The 16,645-nt window shown below is 32.9% G+C and overlaps 2 protein-coding genes across 3 annotated transcripts; one reads left to right on the plus strand and one right to left on the minus strand.

Annotated features, from left to right (window-relative positions):
• The first annotated feature begins 2,959 nt into the window (after positions 1-2,959).
• Positions 2,960-6,163, plus strand: LOC112417348 (protein FAR1-RELATED SEQUENCE 5-like). The gene is made up of 3 exons (XM_024772930.2): positions 2,960-3,053; positions 3,827-5,991; positions 6,083-6,163. The coding sequence occupies exons 1-3, from the start codon at positions 2,960-2,962 to the stop codon at positions 6,161-6,163; spliced, it is 2,340 nt and encodes a 779-aa protein (XP_024628698.2).
• A 3,369-nt stretch (positions 6,164-9,532) lies between these two features.
• LOC11407743 (embryonic abundant protein VF30.1) lies at positions 9,533-16,310 on the minus strand. Of its 2 annotated transcripts, none has more exons than XM_003628167.4 (3): positions 16,263-16,310; positions 15,713-15,818; positions 9,533-10,639 (listed from the first exon to the last, which is right to left on the minus strand). In XM_003628167.4, the coding sequence occupies exons 1-3, from the start codon at positions 16,293-16,295 to the stop codon at positions 9,687-9,689; spliced, it is 1,092 nt and encodes a 363-aa protein (XP_003628215.2). In that variant the 5' UTR covers positions 16,296-16,310; the 3' UTR covers positions 9,533-9,686. The 2 variants fall into 2 exon arrangements, with proteins under 2 accessions (XP_003628215.2, XP_003628213.2); XM_003628165.4 differs by lacking the exon at positions 16,263-16,310 and adding an exon at positions 16,167-16,256.
• Between the last annotated feature and the right edge of the window lie 335 nt (positions 16,311-16,645).

A 16,645-nucleotide genomic window follows, 5' to 3' on the forward strand; every position in this document is an offset into this window, starting at 1 on the left:
ACCACTCTTATTTTATACCAACTGGTCTCCAAAAACTTAACAAGTTATTAAAAAAATTATTTATTAGCATATCCACAAAGCTCCACCACTTTTCACTGCACATATGAAATTTTTTTAGTTGAGTAGTTTATGTCATAATTGATTCAAAGATACGATGGATTAGTCTTTTTGATTTTTATATATGATAATGTTATTTTAGAAATATTAATCATTGTTTCTTTTTTTTCTAAAAAAAAAAGAAATATTAATCATTAATTAAGATAACTAACTTTCCATAGATCGCACGGTGCAACTACGTTAATAAAAAAAATGGAGAGGTAACTTGTGACAGATAATTTTACAAACAAGTGTTTATTGGCATACAACAAGTATAAATGTTCTGTAAAAAATAAAAAACAAGTATAAATGCGAATTGTTTGGGAAAGTTTGGTATTTATTATGTCATTGGATTGGGTTTTCTTATGTTCTTTAGAATCGATAGCGGATCACTACTATCAATTTATTCATCTGGCGGGTATGCCACGAATTTCATATTCTTATCTTAAGATTATTTGGCTTGCTTGTGTATGGGCAATATGGAAAGAGAGAAATAATTGTATCTTCAAAAATGTGGTTATTGATCCGTACAATATTGTTGAAAAGGTGAAGCTGAACTCTTTTTTATGGCTTTCGTCAAACGGTGTACCATTGCCGTTTGCTCTTCATGATTGATGGAGGCATCCACTTCTTTGTATAGGTGCTGGTTGGGTGTTAAATTTTTTCTTTTTTCTTTTTAATTGGTGTGACATGTTTCTGTGTCACTCACCTAGTTTTTGTAACAGACTTTGAGTGATTCGTCGCTTTTAGCACACCTTGTGCGGGGTGAATCACTTTTCCTTTGAGCAATATATTTCATTTTGATTTGTTCAAAAAAAAAAAAAATGTGACATGTTGTTGATTTCTGGGTTTTCGGTGATTATAGCATTTATGTTTTATAACTAGTATGCTTGTTTACATGGATTTTTCGGTAGAAAAAGTCGGAATGTTAGCAATGTGAATGGAAAAATAGTTCAACAAACATTTCTTTATCATAGGGAAGGTATTAGGGATGATAGGTATAGAAAAACTGTTAGCAGAAAAAGGGAGCACAAACCTACTAGTAGATATGATTGTTAAGCCAAGTTCCAAGTCCACATTAACTTTAAGAGTGATCGTTGGTACATTAAATACTTTGATGTTGTTCATAATCAATCGTTCTTGGATGTTAAGTATGAAATAATGTTACCAGGCCATCGGAAGATGATCGATCATGAAAAATACCAAATGAAAACCATGAGAAAATCTAGCATTCCAACGTCACGCATCTTTGGTTATTTTTCCACACTAACCTCTGGGTATGAAAAATTAGGTTATTCAAGGAGACACATGTACAATGAACAATTTAAAGAGAGGGGTAGTAAGAGTGCCGATGCTGATTCTTCACTTGAATTCGTTAAAGGAATGTGTACCCGGGATGATATGATGTTTTGGAAGCATACTGTGAACGTGGATGGGTCGCTTAAGCATCTTTTTTGGTGTGATGGAGTAAGTCAGATGGATTATTCATTATTGGTGAGTATTGGAATTTGATGCTACATATCGGAAAATAAAATACAATACACCCTTGGTTATATTTTTCGGTGTAAATCATCACAACAAGAGCGTCATGTTGGTAGTGCAGTTGTTTTAGCAATTTTTTATAATTTCTAATTCCAATAAAAAGACCAAAAATTATACCTTAACTTACTATGATTATTTATTTAACAAAATATATTGAGTTTCCCAATTAATCCCTAAATATATTTACGTACACCTGCGATGTAGGAGATAGTGGTCGTACTATTGTCCTTCACTGTCCTTCATTGATAATGACATCCATTGACCCTCCGAAGCTTCAGAACATCTATAACGGACTTGCAGAGACTTCTGCACTTTTAGTCTTCAGCAATCCAGAGTTTGGCTTCCTTAGTCTAGGTATCCAGCTTCTGGGCTGCCTTCAGAGTCTGACTTATTTAGATTTTGGCTTGCCTTCAGAGTCTGACTCCTTCAGATTCTGACTTTATACTTAACTTCTCTTGAAAATTCTTTTCTCTACATTTGTTTTTTCAGAATCTATACATGATTAAGACATTGTAAATTTTTGTATATGTCCATGCACGCTTGAACAAATATTAACATATCCAATTGATCTTTTAATACCTTGTTATCATCAAAATTCAAGAGGCATTGTTTAAAACTTATTTTGTTCCAACAAACTTGATTGGGAATCAATGGTCCAAAGTGAATAGAGTGATTTCTTTCCACCTCAAAGGGGAATGTGGGTTCATTCTAATCTTCTCAGGTTCAAGGGGATCCAAGCTCCCAACATAGCAAAGAAGAGTTTGAGGTGAAGAACTTTAAGGATTGCATAGAAGTTTGAGTTTGGTAGACTTGGAGAATCACCAATTTCAAGGGTTACTAGAAGATTGGGGGTTGTGGTTGCTTAGGATTGAAGAATAGGGTAATTGAGGAAATTCTTTGTAATCTTAACAATTATAATGAAATTTCAACAATAGTGGATATCCTTGATAGAGACATATTCTATCAAGAAAAGTAAACGTACCCTGAAGCGAGGACGAAAGGGAAATCTAATATGAAAATTTTGAGTGCATCTTTGCTCCATTTCACTTTGCTCAATTTACCCCATTTGAATACATGGATGTGCGAAATGTGGAAAAAATAAAATCAATGGGTGTGATTAAATGGATTGGAAAAATCAATTCTTTAATGAGGAAAAGGAAATACGCGCGCTCTGCTATCAAACTCTTCTTCTTCCTTTCTCACGCAACTTTCCACCTTCCTCCCTCATAATCATCGAAGCCACCTCTCCTTCCCACCGGCTCCGCCATCACCTCTCCCTCTCTCTCACCGTTGCACCTCTCTCTTGGTCTCCGTCAGCGTCATGAGCGAACCCCACCATCCCGCTACCAACACTAACGAACCCGCCGCCGCCGTCTCCGACCATCCCAGCGCCGCTGCCATTGTTGTTGATCAAGGTAATATAGTTTTCCTTCTCTATTTTATTATTTTTCATCTCTTTATTACATGATGTTGTTTTACTGTGTTGATGAAAAATTAGTTTCCAGGTTCACTTACGTTGATGACTAAAGAAAATGAGGATAAGAAATTGTAGAAAGTTACTATTATTTAACTCAACAAATTTCAATTTAAACCATTACATAAGAGAACCAGTTAAAAGAAAAATCAAAGAGCAGTCCAAAAGAGTCATCAAATTAAATGACATATTGCTCCCTTTGGGGAATCAGAGGAAAATTATATGTCCGAGAAATATAGAAATAACAATAAAATCGGGATTTCAAAACATTTGTTGGCAGGATTATGCAGTGGAAAATGATTGATATAGAAGGCTAATACAAATCATCCAAAATATGAGACAATCTAGAGCTAACTACCAAGGATGAAAGGATCGTACAACAGCTTACATGATAAACATATATATAGCTTTATGGTCACTATGTGTGTAACTTTAATAGTAATAGATAGTTTTATGGTCAACAAATTCTTATGCAGTCTAAGTTTTTCAAGTATATTGATCCTGTCAGCTATTTTGCAGTGGCTTTTTGCTGTTATGTTGTTTCTGTTCAGTTGTTTGTCAAAAAATCATGAGTTGTTTCTGTTTATGTTGTTTCTGTTCAGTTGCCGCGACTTCAGAATGTTGTTTTCTAACATTGTTATCATATATTCATGTAAGTTTATGTATGAAATCATAACTTATGATGGCCTTAATTGTAAATTTTGGTTTTTTCAGATTGTGTCAATAAATTGGTGAACAACATTCATGAACAAAATGTGCAACGCGGACAAGGAAGTATTGCCAACAATTTACCTCACTTGGAAATGAATTTTGATTCTGAGGCGGCGGCTTATGATTTTTATAATGAGTACAGTAAAATAATTGGATTTGGTATTCGTCGAGAATATGGAAATAGAAGCAGAGTAGATGGATTTTTGACTTCAAGAAGATTCACATGCTTCAAAGAGGGTGTACGAGGTGTTGACATAAGACGTCAACCAAAAGGGGAGCCTAGAGCAGAAATTAGAACGGGATGTTTGGCGCGTATGGTTATTTCACTCGATCGGAAGATAGAGAAATATAAAGTTGTTGACTTTATAGCTGAACATAACCACGAACTTCAACCTGAGCATGTTCATATGATTCGCTCTCATCGACGCATATCTGATACACAAGCATCACAAATTGTCTTGGGAGATGAATCTGGATTAAGACCAAAAGATTTGCATGAATATATATCCAAGCAAGCTGGTGGAATAAAGACAGTTGGTTTTACCAAAAAAGACCTTACGAATTACCTTGAAACCAAAAGGAAGCAGTCACTAAAGTATGGTGAAGTGGGTGCATTGATGATGTATTTCAAAAAAGAAAGTGAAAATCCCTCGTTCTATTATGACTTGCAAATGGATGTTGAAGAGAAAATAACAAATATATTTTGGGCGGATGCACAAATGATAAATGATTATGGGTATTTTGGTGATGTTATCACTTTTGACACCACATACAAGACAAATAAGGGTTATCGGCCGCTGGGAGTATTTGTTGGACTAAATAATCACAGGCAAACAGTCATTTTTGGGGCAGCATTGTTATATGACGAAACAATCCCTTCTTTCAAGTGGTTATTTGAAACATTTCTCAAGGCAATAGGTGGTAAAAAGCCAAAAACCATGATGACGGATCAAGATGCCGCGATGGCTAAGGCTATTTCTTTAGTTATGCCAGAAACATTTCATGGATTGTGCACTTGGCATATAAGACAGAACGCTTTACGGCATGTGAACCACTTGTATCAAAAGAGTTCACGATTCGGTTTGGATTTTGAAGCATGCATAGATCTACATGAAGATGAGGGTGAATTTTTGAATGCTTGGAATTCTTTACTTGTTGAGCATAATATATTGGAAGGGTCGTGGTTGCATACAATTTTTCAATTGAAGGAGAAATGGGCATGGACATATGTCCGGAAAACATTCACTGCAGGTATGAGATCTACTCAATTAAGTGAGAGCTTTAATGTTGATTTGAAGAACCATTTGAAGTCTGATTTAAATTTGGTACAATTTTTTACACACTTTAAAAGAGCTGTTAATGGTAAACGAAACAAAGAGTCAGAAGCTGAATATGAGTCAAAAAATAAGCTTCCTAGATTGAAAATGAAGAAGGCTCGTATGCTCATACAAGCTGCAAACGTTTACACTCCAAGAATATTTGAGGAGTTCCAAGAGGAATATGAAGAATATCAAGACACTTGCATAAAAGATTTGAAAAAAGGTTTGTATGCTGTCACAAACTATGATAATCCAACGGAGAGGATAGTTATGGGAAATGCTATGGAACAAAAAGTTTCTTGTGATTGTCGTAAATTTGAGACACATGGCGTCTCATGCAGTCATGCTTTGAAAGTTTTAGATGTCATGAACATTAAGTTAATTCCTGAAACCTATATACTTAAGCGATGGAGAAGAAATGCAAGGTTGGGAAGTGATCAAGATTGGAAAGGGAGGCATGTTGAATTAGACATAAAAGCCCATTTCATGAAGCGGTACAATGAGTTATGTCCTCGAATGGTTAAGTTGACCAACAAAGCTTCAGAAACTCATGAAACATACACATTTTTGTCCAAAGTTTATGAAGAGTCCAGCAAAATAATTGATGATATGTTGGCCAAAAAGTATGTGGATGGAGAATCAGGTGGCATGGTTCATGTATCCATATCAATTGCAAATGATGAAATTGACAATGTGGACACCGTTTGCATGGCAAAAGGCATAGCTAATCGAGAATGTTCACGCAAGCAGAAAAAGCGATATAAATCTTGGATTGAGAAAAAAGATAAAAAGACAAAGATGTGCTCAAAGAGAAAGAGGTCTGGTGAAAATTTAGTGCAGTTGTTACCGGTAAGTAGTTTTTATCAATGTATTAAATTTTATTACAGTTGTTACCGGTAAGAAACTATATTATTTATTTACCTTTTCTTACATTATGCAGCAAGAAACTACCGTTCAAGCGACACAATCAAGTCAAGTTGGCAATGGAACTCAACATCAAGCTACAATCCAAGAGTCATAACCAAGTCAAGTTGACACATACATTCACATTCGATGGGCTGTTGGACTGTTTTTGTTCCCGGTTTTTATTTGCTGGGTTGTTTTTGTTCCTTCTGCTATGTCAGTCCCTTTGTGGACACTTACAGTTGTTTTTGTAAGTTTATAGGTGTTGATTTTAAGAGTCATGGCCTTGCAACATGTTGCTAACAGCTTTTACAGTTTTCGGCCAAGACTTAATTCAAAACCAGAATCATTATATGACAAAGAGATGTTGTTTAGTATGATATTATAAATTGCGGTGTTTTTATTACTTATGAGTTAACAGTGTTATCGGAACTGCAGTTCTTTTACAAATGTTTTACAACCAACGCTATGTTAGCTGGTGTCTGTCTGTGGTGCTGCTATTTTCGATTTGGCTGTTTTGACAGTTACGGCGACGTTACTAACACTGTTATCATAAATTGAAGTATTCAATTACGGCGACGTTACTAATGTTATAAGAAGTAAATCCTTATTGACTTAATGTTTCTAACAATATCTTCACCACAATGAAATGATGCGCAAATATGTAGACATGTTTAGAACTCAAGTCCTACACAGTTATCAGAAATTGCGGTGTTTTATTTACTTATTAGAACTCAAGTCCTAATAAACTTGCTAATAGCTTATACATCCACATTCCATAAATTCTGCTCTTAAGAATATTTTGCTATGAAGGAAAAGAAATACATTCACAAGGAATGCCACTAGAAATCATGAAAAGGACTTGAATCAAATTGTGCTCGCCTCTTCATTCCTTCATTCTCCTATTTGTACAATCAAGAAAAATATTTTCTGTTAGGCATTTTCTCCTATTTTTACTGACGAGAGCACCTGCAAAAGTGGTTTTCTCCTATTCCTTCATTCTCCTATTTCTATTTGATGTTTCTATAAAAAGAAAAGAAAATGAAGGTACACTTTGCAGAGAACAAAGCCATAATCCATGAAATGAAGCAACTTGATTCTACTTAAACATTTTTTATGGTATGAATTCCTTCCAGAAAATGAAGCAACTCTTAAACATTTTTAAGGTTTCATAAATGGCGGTTTGAAGCGGCGGTGGCGGTGAAGAGAAAAGTTTGACTGACGATGATTTAGGTGAGGTGATGTGGAGTATAAGGGGGAGAGTGCGCCGGACAAGGGAGGGAGAGGCGGGCGGCGGCAATGGGAGGGTGAGAGGTGCTATCTGAGATGAGAAGGAAGAAGGAGAGTTTGTACGGGCGTGGTATTTTTCTCATAGCAGAGCGCGTTGGTCTTTTTACTCATTTAAGAATTGATTTTTCCAAGCCATTTAATCACAGCCATTGATTTTATTATTTACACATGTCACACATCCATGTCTTCAAATGGGGTAAATTGAGCAAAGTGAAATGGAGCAAAATGCACTCGAAAATTTTGGTGTTCTTGTCTTTTCCCTTTCCTATTTAATTTTGCTTTAATCGGTGAATATGAATTTTATTGTTTGTTGCTTGTTGATTTGATTGTGATTCTTTTTAACACTTAACCTAATCTTAATTTAGTGAATTAACATCCTTTTCAAATTCAATTCATCACAATTTCACTCCAATTAGCTTTCAAAACCTTAATTCATATACTTTATGTTCCTTATTGTTAGTTTGTTTTATTGCAATTAGATTTGGTTTGAGTTTTCATAGTTTTGTAAAGGCTTAATTGCACTTTTGGACCCCTATCTTTTCAAAAGTTGCGGTTATGGACCCCTAACTAATTTAAATACAAAACAGCCCCCTATGTTTTGATTCTTTGGCAGTTTTGGACCCCCAGTCCATTAATGAGGTGCCACGTGACCCCCTAAATAATATACGTGGCACCTCACTAATGAACTGGGGGTCCAAAACTGCCAAACAATCAAAACATAGGGGGCTATTTTGTATTTAAATTAGTTAGGGGGTCATAACCGTAACTTTTGGAAAGATAGGGGTCCTAAAGTGCAATTTAGCCTTTTGTAAATTGTGTCACTGAATATTGATATTTGATTGTGCTTATTAAGATTCTACATTTGAACATCTCAATTCAATAGTGAATCTTAATGCTTTATTCATTGTCTTGATTTTTGTTATCGTTATTGTGCAAGGATCCAAAAAGCCATACGTTTTTTAATTACGCTTTCGCTAAACTTTTTGAATTTTCAAAAACGCTATTCACCCATCTCTAACGCATATTCTTATTTGTCATATAGACCAACATATTTAACTTAAAAGAAAAAGAAAGAACTCAGTAGCGCAGCATATAATACCCGGTCAACGGGTGCACCCAATTGGTTCGTGGCTGAACCAATGATCCGTTTTTGGAATAGCATTCATGTTACTAAGTATTTGCATTAATAATAGAGGGCTGCGTCTTCCGAATCATTGGCCTATTTGTGGTAATGATTTGTCTCCCTCTTTAATCTTTTATTTCTGAGCAATGTATCGTTCTCTTGAGCTGGAATATCTTCACCAGAAAACATATATAGCTGCTGTTTATGTGAGTACTTCCTATTGCACTCGACGCATTCTTTGGGCTGACCTTACTCGGCTTCAGGATTCTTTTGCGGGTCCTTGGCTGTTTTTTGGTGATTTCAATGTGGTTTTAGGTGCTCATGAGAAGCAGGGTCGTCGTCTTTCGCAGACTTTGTATTGTCATGACTTTTTGCATCCAACGCTTCATTGTAAAATTCAACATGCATTGGATCAACTTTTGCTACAAATGTGCAACCATTCTAGCTTTCCTAATAAGATACTCTACATGAAGTAGTTAATACAAGGTTGCTTGTACACCCCCAAAAATTCACCAAAGTCTGAGATACCATCATTGAATGCATCCATACTAAAATTCTCAACAGTAAGGCTAGTGTGTAATTCAAACTCAACATCATTAACGTGTAGCTCTTGCATTCCTCTAATGGAAAGTAAAAGTATCAATGCCCTAAACTCAACATCATACAAAGGCCAAAAACAATGAGTCGTGTCAGCAGATTTGCATAAAATGTCTAGGAAAAAATATAAGCAACGTTGAGGGGGTGTATAAAGTCCATTAAGATGTTTTCTTTCAGATACTGTTTATATAAAGATGTTTTCTTTACTACTATATGATAAACTAGCGTGAGTTAACTCACGCGGGGTATAACACCTGCGTGAGTTAACTCATGCAGCGTTACTTAAGTCACACATGTGTAAAATTAAGTCACGTTTGTTTTACACATGTGTTAGTTAACTAACGCAGAGTATTTTGGTCAGTTTGGTTGGGTGGGAGCGAAACTTGCTGGGAGAAGAGCAGAATTCATTCATTTTGGTCATACACTTCCTTTCTAAATGAAAGAACATGTTAGTTTGTAATATTTGTAGTTTAAATATGCTAACAAGAGGATATCGATTCCTCGGCTATTTCCATGATTATGAAATCAAAATAAAGAGAAAATATTACATCAAACACAACAATTTTTCTGCACATTATTATCCAAAACAAAGAACATCATATTGGTCATAGATGACAAAACCAGAGATGGTCTAGATGACACAAGAATGGTCATCGGACTCACTCACAACATCGTTGGGTACCCAGGCAATAGCTTTGTTGCCAATGAAATGGCAAACAGGGACAGTTCCAGGCTTGACTTGGAGAACTTCATAGAGCATATTAGGATCCATACCTCTTGTATCATGGTGGCAGATAGTTAGTGCCTTGGATTTAGTTCCATCAGAGGCCACCAATGGAACCATGTAAGTCGTTGTCGCGTTGATCTGGTGGCAATAGAATCCAACCTTTTTAAGATTCATTCTATGACACATCACTGCGTTGTCTCCTATTTTTCTCACTTCCTCCACCATATATTGGTCTTGGCTTTGAGAAAATGAACTTGACATCACTTTAATATTCTTTCCAAGCTTTGAAATGGCGAAATCCATCATTGATTCTAGTGAATATGCACAGTGTTTCTCTTCTCCTATAGCCGATGGGTTTCCACAGTAGCTGTGAAGAATGTGTGTCTCTTTTTCATCCAATTTATGTGCTACAGAAGTTTGACTGATTTTTTCGGTTTCTTTCTTAGCTACATTATCAATTGATATATGAGTTCGAAAAGATTGACTTGCTTTACCAGTCCATACAAGAATCCCAAAATGATCGTTTGGTTTTGCCATTTCTTCTTCAGTTGGTTTGTCAATTAATATGTGAGTTCCAAAAGGTTGTTTTGGTTTTACACTTTCTTTTTGTTCCCACCATATGTTAATTCCAAAAGGTTGTCTTGCTTTTGCACTTGTTTTCTCGAGCCATTTGCGAGTTCCAAAAAATTGATTTGCTTTTTTGACCTGTAAATGTCCCTTTGATTGTGATGGTTGAACATCCGAATGTTTATGGACACCCAAGCTCATTTTTTTGCCAGGATAGAGGTCATGTTCAAAAAATACAGTCCAATATTGCTTCTCGTCTTGGCCTTTAATGGGCACACTGGTTCCGCTCTCTGCACCATCAAAACCAAACAAAATTCCGAACTTATGAGAATCGTATATATTACTGGTAACCAACACATATGGAAGAATCATAAATATAGGTACATGTAGGAGTGAAATATATAATGAATTTGGTTCGTCATTACGGAGCACTATTCGCGTGTTATGTTACAAAATTGCCGTGGTTAAAATGTTTTTCTGTCATAAAAAAATATCCATATATACAGCTATATATATTGTTCTGTGATTGAGCGGTTATTGAGTTATGCAGATGCAGGAGATAAATTTTCCATGTTTTATTTGTTTCCTTTGCTAGCAGGTTGTGATCAAGGGTTTGTACTTGTAGGATGTCTAGCAGGATGTGAAATTCTTCACATTAGTATTGAGTAATGTTGTTGAACTTAAAGCTCTTTTTAACGGCAAATATTAGTAGTTAATTCGGGTTTTTTCTAGATTACCCTCTCTTATTTAGAGGGTATTTTACCCTCTCATGATATCAACCAATCAAAATGTAATATACATTGACAACATTAAATGTCATAAATGAGTCAATTTTTTTCTAAAAAAAGAATCAATTATAATCATAAGGTAATTTTTAATACTTTTAATTTTTATTTAATTATTGACATGATTACATTAGAGATCTTTTATCTTATTTATTTGTTACACTTGGGTCCTTTATCTTTATTTTTTTCCGCTTAGGTCTTTTATCTCTTATAAAAGCACATATACATCATTTTTCTCATTTTTTTTTTATTAAAAAAAATACATAATTTTATTTTTTTAAAATATCTTTTTATTAAAAATGAAACAAATCCAGAAATATGATGAAGATGTTCATCATTTTCATCTTCTTCCTTTGAATCTTCATCATCTTCATTGAATCAAAAAAAATTCTACACAAATATATCTCAAAATATCATGAATTAATGTTATATTCACCTCAAATCTTCTTTTAAACACAAAAATCAAACCTCTATAGAGAAAGAGATTTAGTTTCATCACAAAAAAAAAAAAAAAATAGTTATATAAATTGTCACGTTGTATATTATTATTATTATTTTCTAACTCAATATTCAAGTCCGACATAAAAATAACCCCAAAATTGATAGCAGCTTTGCACATCAATTTTGTTGTTTCCAGAACAATCTTAACTTTCGTAAAGCCTAACCCTTCCGTCAATGACTAAGCCTCCACCATCCGCCTTGCAACATTTGTGAAATTAAGGTTTTGATTTTTGTGTTTAAAATAAGATTTGAGGCGAATATAACATTAATTCACAATATTTTGAGATATATTTTAGTATAATTTTTTTTTATTTAAAGAAGATAATGAAGATTCAAAGGAAGAAGATGAAGATGATGAACATCTTCATCATATTTTTGGATTTTTTTTCAGTTTTAATAAAAATATATTTTTAAAAATAAAATTATGTATTTTTTAATAAAAAAAATGCGAAAAAAGATGTATATGTGATTTTAAGAGAGATAAAGGACCTAAACGGGAAAAAATAAAGACAAAGGACCAAAGTGTTGCAAATAAATAAGATAAAGTACCCATAATGTAATATTACCTTAATTATATTTAGGTGTTCAATCTTAATTAATTTACACTACATGACTGGCTTAGAACAATTAAAATTTCACATCAAATTTCTTTCATCTGAATGTCCTTAAATTTATCACTTATATTCATAAAATTTATTCCTCCCATTTTGATTATTCAAATTTGTCGTTCCCAATTGCCGCATTTTTCAATTTTCGTGAGAATCGTCATGATTTGAAATATCGTGAGAATTGTCTTTATTTCCACTACAACGTCGGGTATGATGACTTGATTTTTCTTGGTTGTGAGGTAGTTAATTATAACAATTGAGTAAATCATCCGTTGTACTTTGAGGGCTGCTAGCAGGTGTTGCCGCTGTAATGTTGTGAGAGTTTGCTAGCATTTTTTTTTTGGCTGGTGCTGAAATGGTTATGTGATGAGGCTTTTGTTCTTTTATTTGGACTGAAAGGTTTTTGCTGATAGTGAGACAGGTCTATGCGTGTTAACATATTTTATTAGGTTGGCTGCTTAAATAAAAAAAATAAGTCACGATACCTGACGCGGTTCTAGAAACAACGACAATTCTCACGATAATTGGAAATTGCGGCAATTTGGAACGACAAAATTGAACAATTAAAATGGGAAGAAGAATGAAAAAGAAACAAAAATTGATCAATATGAAAGAATAAAGAAGAAGAAATTTGAAAGAAAGTGATGTTTTTGTTCTCACGTTCGGGGTTCTGGAATGGAAGAAATTTTATGAATGTAAATGACGAATTTAAGGACATCCAGATGAAAGAAATTTGATGTAAAATTTTATTTGTTATAAGTCTTGTAGTGTAAATTAATTAAGATTGAACACTTTCATATAAAAAAAAAAATTAAATCATTTGTTGTTTCAAAAAAAAAAATTAAATAAAAATTAAAAGTATTAAAAGTTACCTTATGATTAAGATTAACTCTCCTTCAAATAAAAAATAATTAAGATTAACTCTTTTTTTTTAAGAAAAAATCTACTCATTTATTTGACATTTAATGTTACCTATGTATATTACATTTTAATTGGTTGATATCATGAGAGGATAAATTACCCTCTAAACAAGAGAGGGTAATGTAAACCTCACCGTTAATTCGCTACATTAATATTTTTTTCCTTTATTCAGATTTGAACTCAAGATCTATTACTTCCTTAAGCTTAACCCAAATTAATTGAGCTACATAACCCATAAGTCTTGTTATACTTGTAGATAGGGGTGGGAATAGCTTAGGCCGAGCTAGACTTTGCAAGGCCTAAGTCTGGCCTGCTAAATTTTTAAGGCCTGCGGCCTGTCGTTAGCTTAATTTTTAGGTCTGAGTCTGACCTTCTAAAAGTCTGTTACGACCTGCTAGCCTGTTGAAAAGTCTATATCATATGAACATTTTTAAATAAACAATATAATATAAGTTTAAATAAAATATTACTCAACAATTACAACACTCTAGCCGACCATAGTTTTCTCTCTCTAGGTTGTCTCTTACAGTTTCTTCATTGATGGGTGATTTTGGGTCAATTATTGACCTGAAATCACCCCTCTTCACCTTTTTCTCTCTATTTCAATCTAAATAAGCGATTTTCACATAGATCTTGATTTTTTTATTTGTGATTTCATCATCTAAGTGTGATGGTTTGTTGTGCGGCGTTGTTTGATTTGCCGTCTTCGTGTGGTGTTCATTTTATTCATATTGAAAGATCGATTATTCAATCAGAGATTTGGGCGTCAACGTTCCAGATCCGGAGGCCATGGATATTACGGTCACTTTAATTTTATCATATATTTGTAGGCATTATGCTGTTATATGCTACTCCCTCCGTCCCAAATTGTATGACGTTTTGGGCATTTCACACATATTAAGAAATACAATTAATATTACGTGGAAAAGAGATATTATGAGTTGTTTTTACAAAATTATCCTTAATAAATAATATGGGAAAGATAAATGAAATAATTGAAAGAAGAAGGAGTAATAAATAGTTAAGGTTATAATAGGAAAAGTAACATTAATATTTCATTGGTACCGTAAAGCGACATATAATTTGAGACAACTTTTTTTCGCTAAAGCGACATACAATTTGGGACGGAGGGAGTATTAACGTGGATGTTGGGAGTTTGTTCGCAGATTCACCCTTCACGTTTTTAGCGGTGTTGAATGATATAATTTCTCAATTTGAATGAATGAATATCATTTTGATTTTGTCACAAAAAAATAATTAAATAGTATAGCGAACTAATAGATCAATTAGATTAAACTATCTTTTGATAATCAATACGAGTTTTTACGGAATTTTACTATATACTGTATCATATTTCTATTAGATTTTGGGCTCGCTTTTTCACCATTCCAATTATACCCTTGAACAAATTTTCCTATAATAATATTATATTATTGACTTCATTAAAAAAAATAAGGATTTATATTATATTTGTTATATTGTTGATGTCATTGACAAAGATAAATATAGTTTGTTGGGATTTTTATACTTAATTTGAAATTCTGAAACATCTAACCTCTATATATTTTTTAATCAAAATCAAAATATCATAAAAAATATCGTTCACAATTGCAAGCGTTAGCGTAACAAAAAGAGCGGGAAGAAGGGGCCACGTGAGTGTCCGTGTTTCCGCTAATGTTAAATGAAAGAGATTAAAAAATTATTGTTGTTTAGAAGAAAATAGTAACTTATTTTATGAATAAGAATGAAGAAAAATATATTTTTCTCCAATAGGGGTGAATTACCCTTAATTCATAAAGGGATGTAGAAAAAAAAAACATTATAAATTATTAATATACATTGTAAACAATATTAAGGTTTAAAAAAAGGGTTAAATATGTTTTTGGTTCCTATAAATATACCAACTTTTCGTTTTAGTCCCTTTAAAATTTTCCTTCAACTTTTAGTCCTCCAAAAATTTTCCATCTTCATTTTTTGTCCCTCTTTTAAAATAAACTCATATGTAGAATTCACATTTTTGAATAAAAGTTTGCAAAAAAATTCATAATATTATAAGAATCTCTCCTAAAAAAATTTAGAATTTTTCAACAAAACATGAATTTAATATGAATTTTTATATTTTTTATGGTTAAAAATTCATATTAAATTTATGTTTTGTTAAAAAATTCTAATTTTTTTGCGAAATATTTTTACAATATTCTACACATTTCTGCACAATTTCATTAAAAAATACTAAAATTAACTTAAAAATAGGGACTAAAAATAGTGATTGAAAATTTTATAGGAACTAAAAGTTGAAGGAAAATTTTAGAGGGACTAAAACGAAAAGTTGGTATATTTATAGGGACTAAAAACATATTTAATCCTTAAAAAAAAAGTCAAATAAAAGATCTTATATATTGGTGTGCCTCACATGTCCTTTGACGAATATTAGGTACGTGGTGGAAATTTGGTACCAATAATAATTGGAAAAGTAAAATAAAATATTATACACTTATTTAAAATGCTAAAATAATCATGAGAAGGACAATAACGTATATTTACTAACCGGGCAGCAGCAGATCTGAAAGAACCTCAGGCATAGGAGTATTTGGCCAAACAGATTTCCAATAATCTTCTCCTGATTTAGATCCATTGATTCCCACGATAGTCAACTGCAAAATACATTCAAATTAAGGTGTGTGTGTTTATTATATACCGATTAATTTTTTTAGTGACTGTAACAATCTCCTTGCAACATCCTTTCTATTCATAACTATTTTATTGATTGAAATAGCTATGGATTCTACACTTTAGAAATAGGTATGAGGGCTCATGAATTTTATCCAATAAAATAATAAATGTTAAATGAGTTTGGAAAGAAGATTGTTACAAGGACTTCTGAACTCAGTGGCAATATATATAGTAAAATAATAGATTATATTCCAAATCACATGAAATATTGATGGAAAAATGAGACAATTAATTATATAGGTAATCAAGCAAAGCAGAAAGTAGCTTACAAAAAATAGAGCTAAAACAAATAGAAGTGTAAACTCCATTTAAGCTGTGAAATATGGTAGAAACTCAGTGAGAGTGAGTGAGTATGAAGGACTTACTGCTGCAATATATATAGTAAATTCTTTGGCCATATCCGCATAATGAAAGGTTTTGTCGTTTTGCAATCCAATTGATATGTGTTAACTTATTAATCTGAAACTATAAATATGTACATACATCCACATGACATTAAAAATGAAAAGCAAGATTTATTTTGGGACAACTTGTTTTTAAAAAATGACCACTTACTACTATACTATTCTTTCTTCATCTAAAATATTTAGTTTTTCTAATTTTCTATTTATATCTTAAAACTCATAATTTTTTTAGAAAATAAAAAATTAATTTCGGTGGTTTTGGTTTTTAACTTGGAAGCACGTTCTTAAGATTTAAGATTCAATTCTCAAACAAAATCAATTTTGATGAACTAACTAGCTTCTTA

The sequence above is a fragment of the Medicago truncatula genome, chromosome 8 (genome assembly GCF_003473485.1).
Source record: "Medicago truncatula cultivar Jemalong A17 chromosome 8, MtrunA17r5.0-ANR, whole genome shotgun sequence".
Lineage (NCBI taxonomy): Eukaryota > Viridiplantae > Streptophyta > Magnoliopsida > Fabales > Fabaceae > Medicago > Medicago truncatula.